The sequence below is a fragment of the Eptesicus fuscus genome, chromosome 23, assembly GCF_027574615.1.
Source record: "Eptesicus fuscus isolate TK198812 chromosome 23, DD_ASM_mEF_20220401, whole genome shotgun sequence".
Classification (NCBI taxonomy): Eukaryota; Metazoa; Chordata; class Mammalia; order Chiroptera; family Vespertilionidae; genus Eptesicus; species Eptesicus fuscus.
The window spans coordinates 26,097,092-26,119,814 of NC_072495.1; the positions used below are offsets into that span (position 1 = coordinate 26,097,092).

Below are 22,723 nucleotides of genomic sequence, written 5' to 3' on the forward strand. Positions count from 1 at the left end.
GCAGTGCAGTTGGGCGGAGTCCTACCTGACTTGGTTGCTCACTAGCTGTGAGGCCTTGGGCGAGTTACTTGACCTCTCTGGTCCCTGAGACTTACCTTGTTTGCAAAATGGGTAATAGAAGTCACAGGTTTGATGTAAGGATTACATAAAATAGTTACGTAACTCACCTGGTCTGATACCTGACGAGTACAGGTGTTCTCTGAATGTCAGGTCCTTTTTGCTTTCTCTTCTCCTTCCCCCACTTTCACACCATTTTTTGTTCTGTCTGGGGGTTTCTCGGGGTCTAGAAATAGTGGCGAGCAATCGCACTCGGGGGATCCTCCCGTCAGATAGTAAGCGCTTTAGCACGAGCCCCTTCTTCACCGTCTTCTCTTTCCGCTGCTGCCGTGGTGCGCACGCCCCGCTCCCTGCCCGCCGCGATGGAACGCAGGACAGGCGTCCAGCTGCTCTCGGAGCAGAAGGGCCTCTCGCCCTCCTGCTTCATCAGCGCCGAGGTGGTGCACTGGCTGGTGAACAACGTGGAGGGCATCCAGACGCCGGCCATGGCCATCGACATCATGCAGGTGAGACAGCCGGGCGGGGCCCGCGGCACCGTCTCTGAAGGAGCCGCCCTTTCCAGCAGCGGGGTCTGGAGGTGGGGGGAGGGTCTGTTTTAATAAGTGTGAGAACTGTCCGGAGTCGAGGAAGGAGCTTGTCTTGCTTTGAAAGACACGACTTAAAAATCTGGCTGAGCCCGGCCAGCGTGGCTCGGTGGTTGAGCGTTGACCTAGGAACCAGGCGGTCACGGTTCAATTCCTGATCAGGCCACACGCCTGGATTGTGGGCTCCATCCCCAGTGGGGGGCATGGAGGAGGCAGCCGATCAATGATTCTTTCTTATCATTGATGTTTCTATTTCTCTCTCCCTCTCCCTTCCTCTCGGAAATCAATAAAAAATATATTTAGAAGTCCAATGCACTATCCATTGCGCACAGAGCTCGCTAATAAAAATGTATTTTAAAAAGATCTGATGTCATTATAGTAAAATATTAAATTGGTTGAAGTCAGATTTTCTTTATACTTTTTTGTATGTTTGAAATATTTGATGATGTTAAAATATGCATTTGTACTTTATAGCATTGTCTGCACCAGGCACAGCACTTAGCGGGGTGCAGCTATGGCTGATGGGGGTGCAGGGTATGGTCGCCTGGGGGCCCTGTCATTCCCTCCACTCCGTCCTGTACTGGGGGCTGCGCCTCTCACATGTCCCTCTGCAGGAATTTCAGAGTCTCACTGTCTCTCCCTCAGAAAATGCTGGAGGAGCAGCTCATCACGCACGCATCCGGCGAGGTCTGGCGGACCTTCATCTACGGCTTCTATTTCTACAAGATAGTCGTGGACAGGGAGCCCGACCGAGGTCAGAGGCGTGGCACGCTGGTGCCCCGGGGGCTGGTGCTTTGCCCGGGTGACTTGCTCTCTCGGATGGCGCTGCTGCTTGAGCTTCTTGGGTCACTTTGTTTTCCAAGTCGTGCCGGGCCTGTCAGCTCCCGTGAGCGTTTGTGTTTAATTTAAGCATAGCTGGAGCAACACAGGTTTCTTAAAGCCACAGGACGTTCTTGTGAGAGCAGTGTGAATGGGAGATAACCCTAAAGGAGGGCAAGGGACCTGGTGTGAGCAAATTCCCCGCGGGTCATGTTTCGGTGGCTGGCTTTGCTTAGAGCGCCCCCACCCGGTGCAGGTGGTCCTGAGTATGACAGGATGGGCTCTAACCTGCATGTCTAACAGCACTTGCTCCTCGCTGGGCCTGCAGATCCATTTCTTCCCCCAGGAAGACTATCAAGACCTAACATATTTCCCAAGATACGTTTTATGGGTTTGTTTGCGGGTTGTTTTAATGAGGAAAAGGGATCCCCAAGAGGGGAGCAATCCCAGCTGGTCAGAGCTGGCTCGCACAGCTCCGGAGGCAGCCAGGACGCAGGCAGGCCGCTCCGGTCCCCTGGCGCGCAGGGCTGTGTGCCTTCCGTCCTGCAGACGCAGGGCGTCAGCCGCCGGGTCTCAGGAATCGTGCAGCCGATAAGGCGGCCTGTGCCGCTCTTCCCCAAGGATCGGGCAGGTCGTCTCCCTTGTGGCCGCTAGTGTGTCCCTGCCCCCTCTCCCCTTCATTTCTGAGTGTGACCCGTTGTACCTTCAAGTTGAAGAAATGCCGGGCAGCGTGAACGATGCAGTGGCATCTGCTACCTTCACGATGTCATGCATCCACCTCTGTCTCTAGTTCCGGATCATTCCATCCCCCAGCAGGGAACCCTGGGCCCATCGCAGCCGGTCCCAGACTCCTCCCCGCCCGGCCCTGGCCACCACCAGTCTGCTGTCCGTCTCCAAAGATTGGTCTTTTCTGGACATTTTATTAAGGGGACTCTTACAGGGTGGCCTTTTGTGTCTGGCTTCTTCTGCTTAGCATGATGTGCTTATGTCTCACCCATGTTGGAGCGTGCGTCCGTAAGAAAACAAGCCTTCGTGCCCAAGGCGCTCTCTCTCCCTTCCGCTTCCCCAGTGGCCATGCAGCAGCCCACCACCTGGCACACGCCCGCGGTGGACGACTTCGCCAGCTTCCAGCGCAAGTGGTTTGAGGTGGCCTTCGTGGCCGAAGAGCTCCTGCACTCGGAGATCCCGGCCTTCCTCCTGCCCTGGCTGCCCAGCCGGCCGGCCTCCTACGCCAGCAGGCACAGCTCCTTCAGCCGCAGCTTCGGAGGACGGAGCCAGGCCGCGGCGCTTTTAGGTAGGTGCCCGGCCCGCGTAGGGCCTGGCGGCGCGCTGGCGGGTGGCTGAGGCCGAGTGGCCGCCAGCCGAGGGGACAAGGCCACTGACCCGACTAACAAACAGTGTTCATCGGCGTCCCACTCTCCCCAAGGTCACTTTCAGAGACAGAGGCACAATGGGTTGCTTTAAATAAATATCGGAGGGTGTGCGGTGGTACTTGATTTTCCTGAGCGCTGAAGGAAGCAAGAGAGATTTCCGAAGAACCCGATCCCAGGGCCAGAAGTCCAGGCGTCGCCTCTCACCGGGCGCGCCCCGCAGGCCAGCACAGAGCGCTCTTTGCTCTTACGGGCTTGGCTACCGGTCGTTCAGCATCGCCCAGGTCAGAGGCAGAGGATCAGGGGCACTGATGGCGGCAAGTGCACAAACACGTTGTAGGAAAATGTTTTGCAAAACATATCTGTTAGATTGGGCTCTTTTCAGGTGCGGGGTAGCTAGCAGTTATTTGAAGAACATCCTTTCCTTTAAAGTGTTCGATAGAAGGGCTTCTTCTGAGGTGAGTCCCTCGTGCAAAACCAGAGAGCAGGGGCCCTTGACCTCGGCACTGTGGATATTGGGGTCCAGATCATCCTGTGTGGTGGGGCGCTGTCCTGCGCCTCGTAGCATGCTTAGCCTCTTCAGACCTCTACCCACTAGATGCCAGTGGCACCGCCCACTGGCAAAATGTCTCCAGACATTGCCCGGCGTCCCCCGGGGAGTGCCAACCTGCCCCCAGTTGGGAGCGGCTGCCTGGGAGGGAATTGAAGATTCCAGGAAGGAGCCAAGATCGGGGAGCTCAGCACCCCGGGGAGGCCCTGAAGCTGTTGGTCGCCTCCCTCAGCCGGTGTCAGGCCGAGCGAGGTGTTTTCAGAGCTGGTGGGAGGAGTGAGCTGCAGCCGAAGCAAGCGCTGTCCTCTGCCCTCCCGGCCCCGGGCTCCTCCAGTGCTTTCCGTGAGCGGGCGATGCGGCTCTCTAGCCCTGCCCCGGGCGGTGCCGTGCGGACGACAGCCTTCTTGGCCTGGTTTCTGGATCACTCATGAGCCGGCACTGCAGCAAGTAGAGTCACCTCATTTTCTCCTCCTCCCTCCCGTGCCGGAGCCATGCTGGGATGTATGTTGCAGAGCTCGTGACACTGAGGCTCCGGAGGGCAAGGAATTCCCCAAGGCGCTGCTTCCATGCGGTGTTAGGACTGGCGTGTTTTCTCGACTGTCTGAGCCCGGACCCTACTGCACTGCGGCCTCAGGAAGACAGGAGTCAGAGCTGGGCAGGGCTGGAGGGGTTTGTGTGCCAGTTTCAATGAAACTTTAGCATCAGAGCCACCGAATTATTTTGCCTTAAGTATCGTAGCCGGCCAAGCAGTGTCCGTGGGATCCTGGCCAGGCCTCGGGTGAGCATGGGTGAGCGCATGGCTTACACTGGGAGGAAGGTTACCGGGAACAGGAGGAAAGGGGACGATTACAAGCGAGAGTGGCCAGAGGAGAAGGCACGCGGGAGGCTGTGACTCATCCACGTTTCATTGATCAGAGCGCTCCTCTGTGGCTGCGTAGGATTTCTGAGCAGGAGGCCCAGGGAGGATGAGCTAGTTTGATACCGACCTGGAACTTTTGAGCAGTACACGGTTGTGAAACAGGGCATTAGGCCTCATGATGAGGTCTCTTGAGGCAAGATTATCGAACTGTTGCCTTCCGGGGTCGAGACCAGAAAAGGGAGACGTCCCCCGGAGTGTGATGTGGTTGGATGGCTGGTCCAGTTGTGTCCCTTCGTGGGTCCCTGGGATCGGAAGATCAGGGATTCAGCTGGCGGAGGTTCTGACGCTGTGATCTTGACCGGTGCATTTCCCCTCCTTGGCTGCTGTTTCCTCAGCTGTAAATGAAGGGGCGGGGTTAGATCGGGGGAGGTAAACTAGGGCTTACCTGGTCACATTTGTTGGTTTATTTGTTTGCTTTATAATAAATTTTTTCTTTTTAAAAAATATATTTTTATTGATTACAGAGAGGAAGGGAGAGGGAGAGAGATAGAAACATCAATGATGAGAGAACCATTGATCAGCTGCCTCCTGCATGCCCCCTACTGGGTATCGAGCCCACAACCGAGGCATGTGCCCTTGACCCTTCAGTCCACAGGCCGACACTCTATCCACTGAGCCAAACCAGACAGGGCGTAAGTTTTCTTTTTAAAGCACTTTCAGGCTCAAAGCAAAATTGAGCGCAAAGTAGACTTTCTATATGCTCCCTGTCCCAACACACACTCAGCCTCCTCCGCTATCAACATCTCTCACCAGAGTGGGATGGTTGTTATAATCGATGAACCTACATTGACATTATCATTATCATCACCCAAAGTCTGTGGTTTGCATTAGAGTTCACTCTTGGTGGTGTACATTTTATGGGTTTTGACAAATGTATGATGACATGTATCCACCACTGTAGTATCACACAGAGCAGTTTCACCGCCCTAAAAATCCATCTGTTTTTGTAAATAAAATGCCTGTGGCTGCTTTTGCACTATAATGGCAGATCTGAGCCATTGAAACGGTCTCTGTATGAGACCACATAGCCTGCAAAACCTATTTATTATCTGGACCTTGACAGAAGTTTGCAACCCCTGCACTAGATGATTTCCAGGAAGCTTCTGGAATCTTCCCAGAAGCTTCTAGAATCTGTGATTTTCCTCTTCGGTGATGCTGCAGTTTCCTTTCTGGGTGTTTATTCTTCCTCCTCATCCCCTCCTCCTTCTCCCTCTCTTGGGGCCCCTCCTCTGCGCGGACATAGCTGCCACTGTCCCGGAGCAGAGGACTGTGACGCTGGACGTGGACGTGAACAACCGAACAGACCGGCTGGAGTGGTGCAGCTGCTATTACCATGGCAACTTCTCCCTGAACGCGGCCTTCGAGATCAAGCTCCACTGGATGGCGGTGACCGCCGCGGTCCTCTTCGAGATGGTGAGCGCCTCCTCACGTTGTGGATGGGGCCCTGGCTCGCCTTGCAGGGGGCTCAGTGGGTGCTTAGTAGCAAATCGTGTCACTTTAAAAAATATATCCTTTTATTGATTTCAGAGAGGAAGGGAGAGGGAGAGAGAGAAACATCAGTGATGAGAGAGAATCGTGGATCGGCTGCCTCCTGCACTTCCCACAACCCGGGCATGAGCCCTGACTGGGAATCGAACTGCGACCTCCTGGTTCATAAGTCAATGCTCAACCACTGAGCCATGCCGGCCGGGCTCACTTGTTTTATATATATATATATAGTTTTATATATATATCTCACCTGGATTATTGAAATAGCCTCTTCAAAAGTATTTAAGCACAGTAAAAAATTCAAGCAGTCACAAAGGGTGTAGATCAGAATTGCTCAACCTTGGACCATATAACGCTCTGCCGGGGGGGCTGTCCTATGCTTTATAGCATGTTCCACAGTGTCCCTGGCCTCCAGGAGCACGCTTGCCTTGTGGCAGCCAAACATGTGTCCAGATACCGCCACGTGTCCCCGGGGACGGGGGGCATTAGCACCTCCGAGCACCCTCCCCCGGAGAGAGTCGCATCAGGGGAGCCTTTGTAAGTCCAGGTTTTAAAAGATGGCCCGAAGTCTCTAGTGCATGTGAATTATCATTCTGAGGCAATGCCCCGCCTGGTTCTGAATCAGATTTCATTAGGATGAGTGTCACATCAAATGAAAAAAGCCACTGACTAAGCCTTGGAGAGTGTTTTGGTCAAACAGAGGGCTTGGTTTTGGCGGTGTGGTTGTGCTGTTGTTGATCTGAGCGTTCCTGGGAAAACGGAAGAGTGGTCCCGGCCGTTTTAAACATAATTGTATCGGTTTAAATCGAGGTGTGGCCCAAACTGTAGTTTTTTTAAATAGTATTTGACACAAATCTCATCTGTATGCCAGAGCCACATGCAGCAGTTTATATATATATATGTATCAGTTTTCTGGTTTAAAGAAATATCTTAAGACCAACAACACGGCCACTGTTAATGTTTTATAAGAAAACATTATAACGGGAAGGTGTGTCTCCACGGCCCAGTAGCTTTGTTCGCGGGCCAGTCTCCAGACAGACATCTCTGGGAGTCTGCCGAGAGCAGCGCTCACTCCGCAGGCAGGCAGCTCGCACCCTGCGCCACGTCCCGCTCAGCCAGCTGGAGCGAATCGTGTTCCCATTCGATGCTTTGGACTTAGTAGAGTTGTGATAAAGGACAAAATTAGGACTTAACCTATATCCTGTGACCTTCCTCCAACACCCTATAGAATGAGAAGGGTTTTTTAAAAAGTATATTTTTATTGGTTTTTAGAGAGAGAGGAATAGAGAGATAGAAACATTGATGAGACAGGAACATCATCCTCAGTCGGCTGCCTCCTGCACCCCCCCCTACTGGGGATCGAGCCCACAACCCAGGCATGTGCCCTGACGGGGAATCAAACCAGCAACCTCTTGGTTCCTGGGTTGATGCTCAACCACTGAGCCACACCGGCCAGGCGAGAAAGGTTTTTAGAGGCAAGAAATAGCTCTCTCCAGTCTCCTCCTCCCAAAAGAAACACTGGCCTTGCAGACACGTGGGCTGCGGGAGGAACTGCTTAGCTCACAGGTTTCGAGTATTCGTCAGGAGGTGAGACTGCGTTTTCCGGCCCGGGACTGGTTGGGAGCGGCGATCACTAACGGTGCCAGCCAACGTGCGTGACGCCACCTGGCCGCTTCGCTCCCCGGGCAGTGCTTCCTCTCGCCTGCACCAGGTTGGGGGTGACCCTGTGTGTGTTTCCCACCAGGTCCAAGGGTGGCACCGCAAAGCCACCTCCTGCGGCTTCTTGCTGGTCCCGGTTCTGGAGGGTCCCTTTGCGCTGCCCAGTTACCTGTATGGCGACCCGCTTCGCGCCCAGCTCTTCATCCCGCTCAGCGTCAGCTGTCTGCTCAAGGAGGGCAGCGAGCACCTGTTCGACAGTAAGAGAGGCTCCCCTCGGGGCCATGGGCTCCTGCGCAGACAGAGCCTTCGGACAAGGGGCCACAGGGTCTGGGTTTTAATCCTCCTTCTTCACTTAGTGACTGACAAGTCACTTAATGTCTCTGAGCCTCAAAATCCTTTCTATTTATTTTTCTACATATTTTTATTGATTTCAGAGAGGAAGGGAGAGGGAGAGAGAGATAGAAACATCAATGATAAGAGAGAAATCATGGATCGGCTGCCTCCTGCACACCCCACACCGGGGATCGAGCCCAAAACCTGGGCTTGTGCCCTGACCGGGAGTGGAACCTGACCTCCTGGTTCATAGGTCGATGCTCAACCACGGAGCCACGCCAGCGGAGCTATAAAGCACTCTACACACACACACACACACACACACACACACACACACACACACGTGTGACCTCACAGTGTGGCTGTGGCTGAGCAGGACCATCTTTGCAGTTCGGAAATGCCTGATGATTGTGGGAATCTGATGATGTTAAGCCAGGCGCCGCCTTATAGTGCTGTTTTTCACATGTTGGGGGGACAGAGAGAGGGTCCCCCGCACCGTCCGAGCCTCCTCTGGGGTTTTCCACCTTCACGGTGATAGCACAGGACAGCGCGAGGGGCTGGCGTCGGGGGCCATTTTTTTGTGTGAGCTGATGGTTTTCTCTGCCACTCATAACCCCGTCATCAAGACCAGCAGCCTCTGTGGGTTGCCATGGTTACAGCTGAACGCAAGGAGTCCTAGCTTCAAGGAATAAGGGCTGGAATCTAAAATTCGATTTTCTTGCTTCCGTGCTGCTTCTCTTCCAGTTATCGCCCCTTCTGATGACAGTGAATTCAAACCCTTACACACCCGACTAGCATCTGCTGTGTGTGTGTTTTCCCATTGAAGCCAAAGCCTTTTTCTCCCTTGCTCTCCCGTTGCCCAGGATCCTCAGGTCTGTCCTAGAGAGAAGATGTCAAGTGCGGAAGGAGGAGTGACGAGGCCACTGCAGGCCCCCGGGCCTTGGGGATGCCTCCTGCAGTGGCTGCTCCGTCCCGAGAGCGGCCCTGGCCCCCCCCTGGCCCGCTGCTGTGGGTCAGGCTGCCCAGCCCCCGCCGCAAAGTGGGCCATGGGGGAGGGGGTGTCCCCGCCCCTCCCCAGCCGATCACTTTTCCAAAATTATTTTTATATTTATTTGCTTCCATTTCCCCACCCAGCTTATAATATTGCCTTTCCTCATAGGGAAATGGAAGACGATAACATGCATTTCTTTATTTTTTTACCTTTTTGTTCATCCTCACCCAAGGATGTTTTCCCATTTTTATTAAGGGAGAGTGGAAGAGAGAGGGAAAGACAGAGGAGACATTGATGTGAGAGAAACACATCGATTGATTGCCTCCTGCACGAGCCCCGACCAGGGCCCGGGCTGGGGAGGAGCCTGCAACCAAGGTACATGCCCTTGACCGGGATCGAACCCGGGACCCTTTGGTCTGCAGGCTGACGCTCTATCCATTGAGTCACACCGGCCAGGGCCAGATGACTTGCCCTTAAAGCTCCTCTCCTGTTTGCACTGGGACATCATGCTCCTTTCCGCTGCTGACACAGGAGGTCATAGGGATGAGTCCTGGCAGCTCACAGGACTCGCGTTCGTCCCCTCTCTAGATCCTGATGGAACGCAGAGGCGGGGAGGGTGAGAATGTGTGGCTGTCACTTGCTTTGGCACGTCCCCGCTTGGGATGGAGGCCGGTCTTTCCGGAGGCGGGTCGTGTGGAAAAGCTGAGCCTGTGACCCAGGGGGAGGCACTGCCAAGAGCAGAGAAGGGCTCAGAAGGCCAGACCCCGGGCCAGTCACGTACCTTCACGTCACAGCCGAGCATCTGTTCCTTCTCCCTTTCAGGCTTCGAACCGGAAACCTACTGGGACCGCATGCACCTCTTCCAGGAGGCCATCGCGCACAGGTTCGTCCCTTCGCAAGAGAGAATGGCAGGGGGGCCCTCGCATTCGTCTGGCATAGCAGTTCCCAGAGCGAAGCCCCGTTTGTTCCATTTCCGGGGAAGCAGGTCTAGCCCCCCAATGTCACGTGCGCTGCTCATCTCCGATAGGACCCGGCCTTGGTTCCTACGGCTGTTGTTTCTCAGACCTGATTTCCATCGCCTTCCAGTTGAGGGGAGAACAGAGCTCCCTCCTTAGCCTCCAGCAAGACCTGAGACAGGCTATCCGGGAGGTGACAGGAGACGGAAAACTGGAATTTGTCAAGTCCCTGGACACATGCTGAAAAGACAGCCAGTGCTTAAGCAGCGGTAGGGGAGTCAGTAGGCATTTCCTGGAGCTTCACATGTGTTCCCGGCAAGCCTTCCCCAGCCTCGGCTGTCCATCAGGGATAGTGAGGGGGCCAAGGACCATGTGGTTAAATTGCCTTTTAAAATATGTATGTGTATATATATGTGTGTGTGTGTGTGTGTGTGTGTGTATGTATGTATATGTTTATGGATTTCAGAGAGGAAGGGAGAGGGAGAGAGAGATAGAAACGTCAATGATGAGCGAGAATCAGGGATCCAGGCTGCCTCCTGCACATCCCACACTGGGGATCGAGCCCGAAACCCGGCATGTGCCCTGACCGGGAATCGAACTGTGACCTCCAGGCTCATAGGTTGATGCTCAGCCACTGAGCCACGCATTTTTTTTTTTCCGTTTAGCAATAATGGCGCCTCGGGTAAACCTCATTGGTTACAATACTGCCAGTGCGCAGAGCTTAAGTTGCCTTTTTAAAATGGACGGTCCTTCCTTCCTGGTGACTAAGGAAGAGATGAGGCAAGAATCTGGCTCAGGCTGATCCACGCCGAGGAAATGAAGGACTTGATTAGAAGTGGAGAGGAAGAGGGGCAAACCCAGGCCGCCCCTGCACCTGATGGAGGCCGCCTGCGGGCGATGGATGGGGCTGGCAGGCCTGTTAGCCTGTCGGTGTGATTTGCACACCTGACTGATGTAGAGGCGGCCACACAGCACCACCCGAGGAGCTTGGTCCAGGAGGAGCGGGGCCTTTTACCTCCTGGAGTCCTGCCCGTGTCCCCGCCCGCGTTACATAAGCCGTCGGGCTCAGGGCGGCAGCCACATCCATTACCGTGTCCTCTGCGGCACTTAGCAGGTAGAGCTGTGACAAATGGGCCTCACGAAATAGAAAAACCAGGAATAGAACCAGCCGGAGCCGAGGAGCCGGAAGGAACAGCCGTGCGTGAAAACGGCCCCTCCTGCCCGTTCCAGACCGCGGCGAAGCCGAGAGCCCAGGCGGGTCCTCGCTTCTAAGAACAGAATTTCAATTAAGATACTTCGTTTCCCTTCAGAGCCTTTAATGAGAACCTACTATGTGCTTAGTGTGGGAGGCGAAAGGGAGGGAGGTGTGGCTGTGGTAAATAAAGACCAGGACCGTTTCCTGGAGGGCCTGACAGTCCCGAGGATGTGCTGGGCACCGTGGGAAGGTCTGATGGGACGGCCGGGGGTGCCAGGAGCAGGGGGTGAGGAAGAGGGCGGCGGGGAGGGGGCTTTCAGCCACCCGGAGGTGAACGGAGGCCGGGCGGGAGGAGGTCCGGTGAGCCATCGGAGAGGCAGAGGCCGAGACGCAGCGGGGACAGACGGAAGCAGCCTGCACGTTCCATCTTGAAGGAGACCTTTCCAGGCCCTGTTAGCCCAGCCTGTCGGAGTCCTGTTAGCCCCTGGACCCTTGAGAGGCCCTACTCAGTGCGTGTTCCTGTCTTTCCCTTAGGTTTGGGTTTGTGCAAGATAAATATTCCGCGTCTGCTTTTAACTTCCCAGCTGAGAACAAGCCTCAGTACATCCACGTCACAGGTGAGGCGCTCTGGACAGAAGTGGGGCGGGGGCGGGGGGGCAGGGACCATGCACAGGGTCTGCACCCCGCCTGTGGTTGCAGAACTGCCCAGCCAACCCCGACCCGACCCCGGGCGCCTCTTGTGGCTGCAACCCAGCCCCCTCCCTCCTTCCAGGCACCGTGTTCCTGCAGCTGCCCTACTCCAAGCGCAAGTTCTCGGGGCAGCAGCGCCGGCGGCGCAACTCCACCAGCTCCGCCAACCAGAACATGTTCTGCGAGGAGCGGATCGGCTACAACTGGGCCTACAACACCATGCTGACCAAGACCTGGCGCTCCAGCGCCACGGGCGACGAGAAGTTCGCCGACCGGCTGCTGAGGGACTTCACCGACTTCTGCGTCAACCGCGACAACCGGCTGGTCGCTTTCTGGGCGAGCTGCCTGGAGAAGATGCACGCCAGCGCCCCCTGAGGCCGGCGTGGGGTCAGAGGGTGGGAGGGCGCCCGGCGGCCCTTGTGTTCAATAGGATCAGCCAGGCTCTGGGCACCGGTGGCAGTTTGCCACCCTCAGTGGGCGGGGGCCGCCGCCGCTGCTTCCCCCCAGTGTTCTTCCGCTCGAGGAGGAGGATTCTGGAAGCAGCTAGCGCCCCCCCCCAGAGCAGGTGGGAGGCCCAGATGGCCCGTGGGAAGGGGACAGGCAGCCCCCAGGAGTGTCCTCAGAGGGGGCGGCTCCCCTGAGAGTCCCCTCCTGCACCCCCCGTGGGCTCCTGGAGCAGGATGTGCACTTCCCACTAGGAGTGCGCACAGGATGTAAGATAATGTTGTGAAATAGTGTACATAGGCTCACCCCGGCTGTACATACCTGTACATAGCGGCAGTGGAGTAAAGTGCCACGGGCGGCATCCCTGTCCCCAGCCTGGTTTCTGTGCCGTCTTACACCCCCCACCTTCCCAGGCCCCTGGTACATGCTGGGGGAGCACCAGGGGCTGGCCAGGAATCTCACTGGGGGTGACGTTGACCCCCGTTTGAGAAACATTTGGCAATATCTGGAGACACTCGGTGTCATAACAGTCAGCAGTGTTACTGGCATCTGATGGGTGCTTCCCAACACCCTGCATTGCCCAGGGTGGCTCCTACAGCAAAGAATTGCCCGGCCCTAGCCCCTGGCCCGGCCGCCGTGGCTCAGTGGTTGAGCAACGACCTATGAACCAGGAGGCAACGGTTCGATTCCCAATCAGGGCACATGCCCGGGTTGCAGGCTCGATCCCCAGTGGAGGGCATGCAGGAGGCAGCCCATTGATGATTCTCTCTCATCATTGACATTTCTGTCTCCCTCTCCCTTTCTCTGAAATCAATAAAAATATATTTTTTGTAAAAAAGGAGTGGGAGGAAGAAGCCCACTGTGAGTGGTTTCCCGCATCGGGAAGGAGGGAGGGCAGGCTGGGGGCCTGGCTCCCTGCACAGCGATGAGGCCAAGGCCACAGGCCCTCCGGTCCCCAGTCACCACACTGGCCTCCGTGGGCGGCTGGCACGGGAGGACAGGAGCGCTCCCAGGCTGGTCTGACACAGGAAGTGTCTCGCCTCAAAGCAGAAGCGAAACGGGGCACACTTCCCCTTGCAGGAGGCGAGTCGGACCCGTCCCCTCGCCACCGTCTCCTGCTGGGGTCTGAGGTTGGGGGGTGACAGAGAGAAGCCGGCCTGGTCTGGGGACCCACCCATGTCCGCCTCCCACCACACACATCCTGGGCAGCATCTGGTCACACGCCTCCTTGGCCGGCAACCCTGTGATTGGAAGATACCGTTGCTGTCGGGTTTTGTGACTTAGACTCAGGGAGATGGCCCTTTATCCATCCCCTGCTCCCAGTGGAGTCGCAGCCAGCCCGTCACTACAGGAGGGAGGGAGGTTCATTTATGGTTTATGCGCTCATTCACTGTTCTCCCATCAACAGTACATTCAGAGCAATCTGTGTACAGGTCCATGAGGAGAAGGGCTATAAACACCCGTGTACACAGGTCACTATTGTTATGGTGGTGAAGTCATGCAGTCGTGGGCTGGGATTTGAAGGCTGTGTACGAGTTCTGGCCTTCAAGGCGCAGCGGGACGGGGAGGGATTCTGGAGGGCTAAAGGGCTCTGGCACTAAAACCAAGCAAGAGAAGGCAGCCCGGCCACGGGGGCTCAGTGGTTGAGCGTCGACCTATGAACCAGGAGGTCCCGTTTCATTCCAGGTCAGGGCCCAGGCCCAGGTTGTGGGCTCGATCACCGGTCAGGGCGTGCAGGAGGCAGCCGATCCATGATTCTCATCATTGATGTTTCAGTCTCTCCCTCTCCCTTCCTCTCTGACATCAATACAAATATATTTTAAAAAAATAAGCCCTAGCCCATTTGGCTCAGTGGATAGAGTGTCGGCCTGTGGACCAAAGGGTCCCGAGTTCGATTCCGGTCAAGGGCTCATACCTCGGTTGCAGGCTCCTCCCCGGCCCGGGCCCTGGTCGGGGTGTGTGCAGGAGGCAACCCATCGATGTGTTTCTCTCACATCAATATTTCTCTCTGTCTCTCCCTCTCCCTTCCACTCTCCCTAAACATCCATGGGAAAATATCCTCGGGGGAGGATTATAGAAGAAAATGACTAGTCCTCTTAAGAAGAAGATGCAGTTTGTTAAGTCAGACCAATAGCGTGTGAGCTTCCTGACAGCGTGGCAGAGGGCGAGAGACTCCGGAGAACGAACAGCCTCCGTGGGCAGCTGATGAGCAAAGGCCCAGACTTTGTGCTGGGACACTTCTGAGGATGGCAGACCGGGGACTGAGAAGTACAGACGGGTTGTGACCGGAGTCCCGGGCGTGGAGAGTACCACACAGGGGACATGGTCAATGACGCTTCAGGAGCCATGGTGGTGCCGGGTGGGTCCTGGGAACAGCGGGGGGCGCTTCGGGAAGCGTATGGTTCTCTGGCCCCTGGGCTGTCCACCTGAACCCATACAGAATAACATTGAATGTGAGCTGTGATAGGCCATTTTTGTTTGTTTTTAAAGATGGAGCTATCCTTTACTTTTTTTAATTTTTAAAATATATTTTATTGATTTTTTACAGAGAAGAAGGGAGAGGGATAGAGAGTTAGAAACATCGATGAGAGAGAAACATCGATCAGCTGCCTCCTGCACACCCCCCGCTGGGCATGTGCCCACAACCAAGGTACATGCCCTTGACCGGAATCAAACCTGGGACCCTTCAGTCCGCAGGCCGACACTCTATCCACTGAGCCAAACCGGCTGGGGCTCCTTTATTTTTTTTTTTTTAAATAGATATATTTTTACTGATCTCAGAGAGGAAGGGAGAGAGAGAGAGAGAGAGAGAGAAACATCGGTGATGAGAGAGAATCATGGATCGGCTGCCTCCTGTACGCCTCCCACTGGGGATCGAGCCTGCAACCCGGGCATGTACCCTGACCGGGAATCGAACCCTCAACCACTGAGCATCTTTGAGGTTGATGCTCAACCACTGAGCCACACTGGCCAGGCATAAAACATTTTTTTGGTTTTTATCATTAAAGCTTCTGAGCCAGCACCAGGTGACACGATCAGGTTTGGGTTTTTAACAGCCTGTCTGGCTGTGGTTGTACAGAATGGAAGCCGGGGGCGGGGGCGGGGGAGGTCGGGGGATGAGCGAGTGTAAAAGCAGGAAGCCTCGGAGAGGCCAGTGTGCTTGTCCAGGAAATCTGTGATGGAACCTCAGACGGGGGACGCGGCGGGGGAGGGGAGGCGTGGGTGACTCGCCGGCCATTTAGGAGATAAAAGGGATATGACTGGGCGATGGGTTTGGTGGGAAGGATGCGGACCAGACCTTTGTTTAGGATGACATCTAGGTTTCTGGAAAGAACTGTTGCCAGGCAACGGAGTGAAAGCCAGGGCGGAGCTGGGAAGGGGTGGGACGCACTTTCCCCTGCAGTTGCGATGATGCCCGTGTTTGCGAAATACGGGGTGTTGAGAGCCTGGGCATGCACAGCTCCCCGACTGCCTGCGGGCGGGGGGGTGGGGAGGGTGAGGAGGCTGGTTGAAGGAGGTTGCACGGGGCCGGCTGGAGGGCTGGGCCTGGGAGCTAGGGCTTAGCTGGGTGGCATCGAGGGGCAGCTTTGCCGCTCTGGGCCTCAGCTCTAGAATGGATGGCCCTGCTGGCCTGGCATTTTAAGGGCAACCTGAGTCCTATCTGTGTCCCCTGGCACTACTGCCAGGGCTCCCGCTTGGACATGTATTCCTTGTAGGCGCACCTGATCCAGAGCCTGGAGGCGAAGACAGCAATGAATTCTGGGATGTGAGATCTGAGAGGCATCCCAGAGCCCGTTGGCTCCATCTTTGAGTTTCGCAGAGGGGCTAGCACCTGTCCGACCCTCACCTCCGTCCTCCTGCAGTTCCCTGCTCGCGGGAGAAGAGGCGGAGCGTTGGTGCAAAGCCACCAAGCTGGAGGGTGGAAGGGTACCCTTGGGGGTGGGCTCCATGTTCCTTCCCCTGGGGGTGGGCACTTTCCTGCAGCCCACAGCCATTTCTCAGGACAGAGGGGGCTGGGAGAGCTGTGGGGAAGGACTGAGGTCATAGGCCAGGGGAGGGTGCGCATCTGAGGGGCGGGGGAGGATGATGAGGGGACGTCTGAAGCTGAGCCCTGTGAGGCTGGGTCCTCGGTGACTCTGCAGAGGCCTCTCGTCACGCACCCTGGCTGTGGCTCCTGAATGTCCTCCCTGGACTGCAAGATGCTCTTTGCAAGAAAAGGAATGCAGGAAACCCTTCCCCCCTGCAGGCAGCAAAAACCTGGTTGGAACAGAATCTCAGGCCTGAGGTTTCCATGGTGGCTCCACTCGGCCGCCCTTCCCATTGGCCAGGCATCCTGCTTCGGCTTTAGCAACAGAGGCTCCGGCACCCACCTCCTTCCTGATTGGCCCGGTGGTGCTGCAGTGCCATGGCAACAGGAGCAGAGGGACCAGTGGCTGCAGGATGACTTGAGTCACCATCGACCTGGGGTGGAGCTGAGAGTCTCCTTATGGGGAAGGGAGGGGGGGTGCAAAGAGGAACAGGTAACCCCACCTCCTCTCACAGTCAGGTGGGGGGCCCTCCTCCTCAGTCGCCCGGGTTGGTGGGCTTCCCCTCATTTATCAAATCTCGTAGCATCTTCCCAGCCCCTCTTTCGCCCCAGGGTTCCTGCCTCTGCAGAAGAAAAGCCAGACCTGACAGAGGTTAACTGATTTGCCCAAAGTCATGGAAATTGCAAGCCAGCATTTGAACCCGTATTGTATTGCCTGACTTAAAGGCTTTACAGGGTCTTGCTAGAGGTCCTTAAAGAAAGAAAGAAAGAAAGAAAGAAAGAAAGAAAGAAAGAAAGAAAGAAAGAAAGAAAGAAAGAAAGACTACTGTAAGAGCCATTTTAGGTTCATAGCAAAACTGAGCAGAAAGAGGTTTCCGGTCGATTGTTTTCAGGTTTAGCAAACCCCCCCCCCCCCCGTTATTTACCAAACAGCTCATTTTTTCCAAAGCACTCTCCCATCGGACTTGCTATCTGATCCTCCCCAACAACCCTATGGGTTTGGAAAGTCAGGGAGGAGTGACCTGTTTTATAGATGAGGACACCGGAGTCCAGAGAGGGCAAGTAGTTGGTTCCATGCCACACAGCATCCTGATGCCACAGCTGGGCTGGTCGGATTTACATTTTGGGGAGCACCCAGGATTTGTGGGAGACATACTGGAGAGAGACAGGAAGGGGTGGGAGATGAGGGGCCTGCTTTGTCCAGGCCAGAGAAGCAGAGGTCCCCTCCCCCCGGGGAATGGGGGCACCTCATCATGTCACCGGCCTCCCCGACCCGATGGGCAGGCTTGAGTAACTCCCTCAGCTGAGGCAGTCTCTACAGGTGACTGCAGTCCGGGTCAGGCCCCAGCTCTGCTTGTGTGAGCTTCTGGGCTGGTCTGAGCCCTCAGCAGCCTCATCTGTTGAAGGAAGGGGTCAGACGATGAGAAGAGATGATGGTCCGAAGGGCCGTTCTGTTCCTGCCGTCCTGGGCTCTCTGCCCATCCTCTCTCTGACATCGCTCCTAGTGTTGCCCCACCATGATGCCAAGTCCAAACTCGAGATGTTTGGCTTCAAGGTCACCCTTCCTATGCCCCCTCGTCACTCTGGCTAATGAATATGTGCCCTCCTCCTCCCTCTCCCCCCCCCCCCCGCCCCATCTCTTCTCTCCAACCTCAGGACACGTGCCTGGTTTGGGAGAAGAAACTCAGCATTTTCTGAGGTCCTACTATGTGCTGAGCTGGGTCCTCTACATCACTTCTCTCATTTAAGCCTCATAACAGCCCCTCAAGGAAGGTATTTTATTATACCCATTTCAGAGGTCAGAAAACCGAGGCTCAGTGGTACCGTTGCTGCTCAGGCCACACGGTGGAGTCCCGGTCTGGCTGGCGCCGCTGCTCCGCCCTCCCACTGTCTCCGGGAAATGTCCCCGGGGAGCCCCTGATCCCCCAAACAGTCATCGCTTGGGCTCAGTCAGCAGTCTCTTTGTCCCGCTGCGGGCACACGCTGCCCTGGCCGTTTCTGAGTTAAGCCGGGGGCTCAGATGGATGTGTTGAGTGCTCGTCTGCTGGGGGCTTCCTGGTTTCTGAAGCCCTTTCCCAGCTGCGCCCTCCTCACAGCCCCACGGAGACTCTGTGCGCCCCCCTCCCACTCCTCTGACCCGCAGCTCTGCCGCAGCGCCGGCCACATTAAATATTAACCGGCAGCTCCTGGCACCGCTGGCTACTGGGCTGCTTGGTGGGGGCCCAGGCTGCCTTTCCAAGGGGAAGCCGTGCCGGGAACTCAGTCCGGCTGGCTCAGACGGCGTCCCCGGGGGCCGGCTGTCAGGAGCGGAGAAGATGCGCTAATGGAAGGCGTGGCAGGAGCTCTGGGGCTGTCTTCCTGTCTCGCTCCCTCAGGCCCCCGCTTCCTGCTGCTGCCACAGTGCACTCAGCCGTTTGGGGAGTGTTTGCTGAGCACCTGCTGAGTGCCAGGCACGGTGCTAGGCTCTGGGGGCGCGGCTGCGAGGGTGATGAGACCCCTGCGTCCTGGGACTCCTTGTCTGGTGGAGGAGATGGAGAAACAGCCTCATTGCAGAGGAGAAAGCCCAGCCCTGTGCCCGCCCCGCCCCGCCCCGCCCCGACCCGCCCTGCCTGAGGCTGAGGGGTCCCTCCAAAGAGGCTAGGGTGGTGCTGAAAACGGAGGGAGAAGCTCGAGTTAGGTCTGCAGAGAGGCAGGGGACCTGTTTCAGGCAGAGGGAACCGGATCAGAGCGCGGATCCTGGTTCCACCCCTTCCTAGTCATTTATCTGCAGACTGGGTCCCCCTTCCCCCTCCCAGGGTTGCTAGGAGGACTGAGTGAAGCCATGGCTAGCAATAGCACAGGGCTTGGTGCACAGGGCGAGCTGGGGCGGCGGGGGAGGAGAGGGGGGGCTGTTAATAAAAGAGCCCTATAGCCTGGCTGGCGGGGCTCAGTGGTTGAGCATCAACCTATGAACCAGGAGGTCATAGTTCGGTTCCCAGTCAGGGCACCTGCCCGGGTTGTGGGCTCGATCCCCAGTGTGGGGCGTGCAGGAGGCAGCCGATCCATGATTCCCTCGCATCACTGATGTTTCTCTCTCTCTCTCCCTCTCCCTCCCTCTCTGAAAGAAAAGATTTCAGTTGGGCATTAAAGGGCGTGAGGAACCGAGAGATGGAAGAATCAGAAAGGACATTCTACGTTCCCACATTGGAAGACACTCATGGCAGCGTCTGGGGACCTGGTGGACCTAGGATGTGCAGGGGTGGGGGACGAGCTTGGAAAGGTGGGCCAGGTCTGGTTCTGAAGGGCCAGGGGAGGAGCCTGTACCTTTAAGCGGTCCTACCTCTGACCCCGGCGGCGGCAGGCAGCTCAGAGCTGTCTGCAGGGGCCAGGCCCCTGGAGTCAGCCTTCCCCCCGTGGCTTTGGTCCCCCCAGACCCCTTATTTCCAGAGTTGGGGCCAGCCTGGCACTGCTGTCTGGAAGAAGGCACGAGGCTCTAGCCATCTGCTCGCCTCCTACTAACATCCTGGGAGGAAAAAGACGTTTCCAGCGCAGAGGCCTGGCAGGGAACCTGGGGAGAACTCAGCGGCCCTCCCCCTGGCTTCCCAGGGTACCGCTGCTTCAGCAGAAAAAGAAGGCTCTCAGGCTCCGGAAGGGCAGGGGCAGGGGCAGCCGTGGGAACGTGGTGATGGTGGAGCGGGTCTGCACTCTGCGACCTGCCCCCGACCTCTGTGCTGCGGCTGAGCTCACTGGGACTCAGTTTCCTCGCCTATAAAATGGGAACATGACCACTGTCTGACCTTTACTTAAGTGGGAGCTCCCGGGCCATCTGCTGCCCCGGGGCCTGCTATGGGCTAGGCGCGTGTTCCCTTCCCCCACTCCGTGGACTGGCCTGGTCCCAACACGGGGCCTCTGATGCATCCTTGGCTCACCCTCTTGGGTTTGCTGAACTGCCGATGGCGAGCTACCTAGCCCTCCGGAGCTGGGAAAAAGAAAGAACTCTGTCACTCACCAGTGCGGTCTCCCATTTCACAGACAGGAACTCCAAGGCTCAGAGAGGGGAAGTCCCAGCCATCTCAGGCCCTGTCCTCCAGCTTTCCTGGACCACACGGCCCCTCCCACCTCGGCCTCACCTTGTGGGAATCACACAGAAGCCTGAGGCGATTATCCAGATGGTTCCAGGCAAAGGGTCTAGAAAATTCTGGCTAAGGGACACAAGCTCCTTGACCCTCTGCAGGGCTGAAGCAAAAGCCTTTTCCCCCTGATTTTAACCAGATCCCACAGCCTCGCCTTCTCCCCCGGAGCTGAGCTTGAGGGGGCGGGGGACAGGGAGCGGGGGACGGGGGGCGGGTGCTGGGAATGGGGCTCTGAGCTCCTCCAGCGCACAGATTGCAGCTCCCAGGACGTTTTCACACGTCTTAATGCCAACAGCTGCCTCGGGAGCCAATCTGCTTCGGAAGTGGGCTTTGAACGAGGGGCGGAAGGCTCTGGACGGTCCTGGAATCTGTGGGCGCAGGCTGAGCTCAGACACAGCGGGGGGATTCGGTAGCAGCACAAGGACAGGAAGTGGGCATGAATGGGGGGCCGCGGTGACCGCCTTGAACACTGAGCAAGTGAGCGCCTGACCCTTCCAGGCCTCATTTTCCTCGTCCGTATCATGGGGATAACCACCTCCCTCCGGGAGTTGTAAGGATGTGGGGAGACAGCCTATGGGGGTAAAGTACCCTCAAGCCAGGCAGAGAGCCAGCCAGGGATTCACCAACTAAGATGCTGTTGATGATGCCCTAACCGGTTTGGCTCAGTGGATAGAGCGTCGGCCTGAGGACTCAAGGGTCCCAGGTTCGATTCTGGTCAAGGGCAGGTACCTTGGTTGAGGGCACATCCCCAGTAGGAGGTGTGCAGGGGGCAGCTGATCGATGTTTCTCTCTCATCGATGTTTCTAACTCTCTATCCCTCTCCCTTCCTCTCTGTAAAAAATCATTAAAATATATTTTTTTAAAAATAAGATGCTGTTGATGGTGGGGTCACCTGGGGCAGCAGGAGACCTGTATTTGAGGGGGCACAATTAACATCGTATCTGGGTGACACCGATCTGTGGGCGGGTGGCCCCTCCTGCTCAAGACGGTAACCATGCCAACGCGGTGAACACCGCCGTCTCTTCCAGAACAATGCCAGGGCTTCTTTTTAATATGTCCCTTGGTGTCCAGACTTGTCGGGGAGCTAGAGTGTCCCAGAGCGCCCGCGAGGGAAGCAGGACGCGCCTTTTCTGGGTCACCCATTCACCGGGCTCCGGCAGCAGGTGCTGGCAACGCTTGGCAGATCCGGTCCTGAGTGAGGAGCTGTGGGTACCACTGGCTCCGGGTGGGAGCGCAAGGGCGCATGACCGGCGGTGACGGCCGGCACTTCCTGTTGCTGGCACTGGGCTGGCCCGGGACCCACTCGGTCTTGCTGATCCCCAATCCGAAGGGACAGGTGTGCCTCGTCCCCTTTGGCAAGTGGCTTGCGCAAGGGCACTCAGCTGGGACCGGGCAGAGAGGGTTCTAACCCAAGTCCGGACCCTTCTCCCGCATCACACCACAGGCACGTCCTCGGGGAGCCGCGGGGTTCGCTCTGTTCCCTGCGGAGACCTGAACCAGGGGGAGACACAGCAGACCTGGCCCCCGAACGGGGACCTGCTCTGTCTGACCTTAATCATCGGCCCCCCTACACCTGGCTCAGGAGCGCTCTTTGGAGGTGTTCAAAGGCCACATTTCTTTTCTTTTTAAAAATGTTTATTGATTTGAGAGAGAGAGAGAGAGAGAGAGAGAGAGAGAGGAGAGGGGGGAGGGGGGCAGGCGGAAAGAGAGAGAGAGAGAGAAAAACATTGATTTGCTGTTCCACTTATACATGCATCCATTGGTTGATTCTCCTATGTGCCCTGACTGGGGATTGAACCCACAACCTTGGCATGCATATTGGGACGATGCTCTAACTAACTGGGCCACATTGGCCAGGGCCAGGCCATGTTTCTTGATGAGACTTGGAACCGTGGGACGAGGTGAGCTGTCTGAGGTGGCTGTCCTGGTCTTTGTTTGGGAGGAATGGGGATATTAGCCGCTCTCCCCATTGCTGAGGAACCCCTGCATTTCCGGGTAGGCTGGGAAGATCAGCCCACACAGGAGGCAGGAGTGGCCAGAGCAGCAGAGGGAAGCCGGGAGAGTGCAGGGTCAGGAAAGCTGAAAGGGCCAAGGAGGGGAGGACTAGGAGTGACCTTGGATTCGACAGCAGGAGCCGCGGGTGGCCACAGTGGAGCAGTGGCAGAGTCCGCGGAGCTGAGGGCTGGGTGGAAGGCACGGAAGTGGAGACTGAAGTTTGGTGAGAAGGAAAGAAAGCTCTGTGGGCGAACCAACGTGTCCCTGTGCATGTCAAAATCAGTTAGGACGGGGATTGACTTCGATTAGAAGGCTGCCGTCTACCTAACGCTCACTGGGTTGAAATCCACCTCAGTCCAACATGATCAGAAAAGCTAGAGGGGCTCTAACCCCTCTAAGAGTTGGAGGAAACTGGGGTCCCCTCCGGTGCTGGGGACCCTGGCCTCATGGAGGGCAGGGCCGGCGGGTGACAGTTATTATCTACCGGGCTCTTTAAAGATATTCACTAGGGGAAACGTGAGCCTGGTTTGTGAA

At 56.6% G+C, this 22,723-nt stretch overlaps 1 protein-coding gene across 1 annotated transcript in view; it reads left to right on the forward strand.

Annotated features, from left to right (window-relative positions):
• Nucleotides 1–12,839, forward strand: part of DEPDC5 (DEP domain containing 5, GATOR1 subcomplex subunit) — a 66,419-nt gene extending 53,580 nt beyond the window's left edge. The window contains exons 35-42 of the mRNA XM_054712697.1: nt 431–563; nt 1,287–1,395; nt 2,530–2,754; nt 5,543–5,712; nt 7,532–7,703; nt 9,593–9,653; nt 11,456–11,538; nt 11,694–12,839. Of these exons, the coding sequence (XP_054568672.1) occupies nt 431–563; nt 1,287–1,395; nt 2,530–2,754; nt 5,543–5,712; nt 7,532–7,703; nt 9,593–9,653; nt 11,456–11,538; nt 11,694–11,986 (1,246 nt within the window). The 3' untranslated portion in view covers nt 11,987–12,839. The remainder of the gene's footprint in view (nt 1–430; nt 564–1,286; nt 1,396–2,529; nt 2,755–5,542; nt 5,713–7,531; nt 7,704–9,592; nt 9,654–11,455; nt 11,539–11,693) is intronic.
• The last annotated feature ends 9,884 nt before the right edge of the window (nt 12,840–22,723 follow it).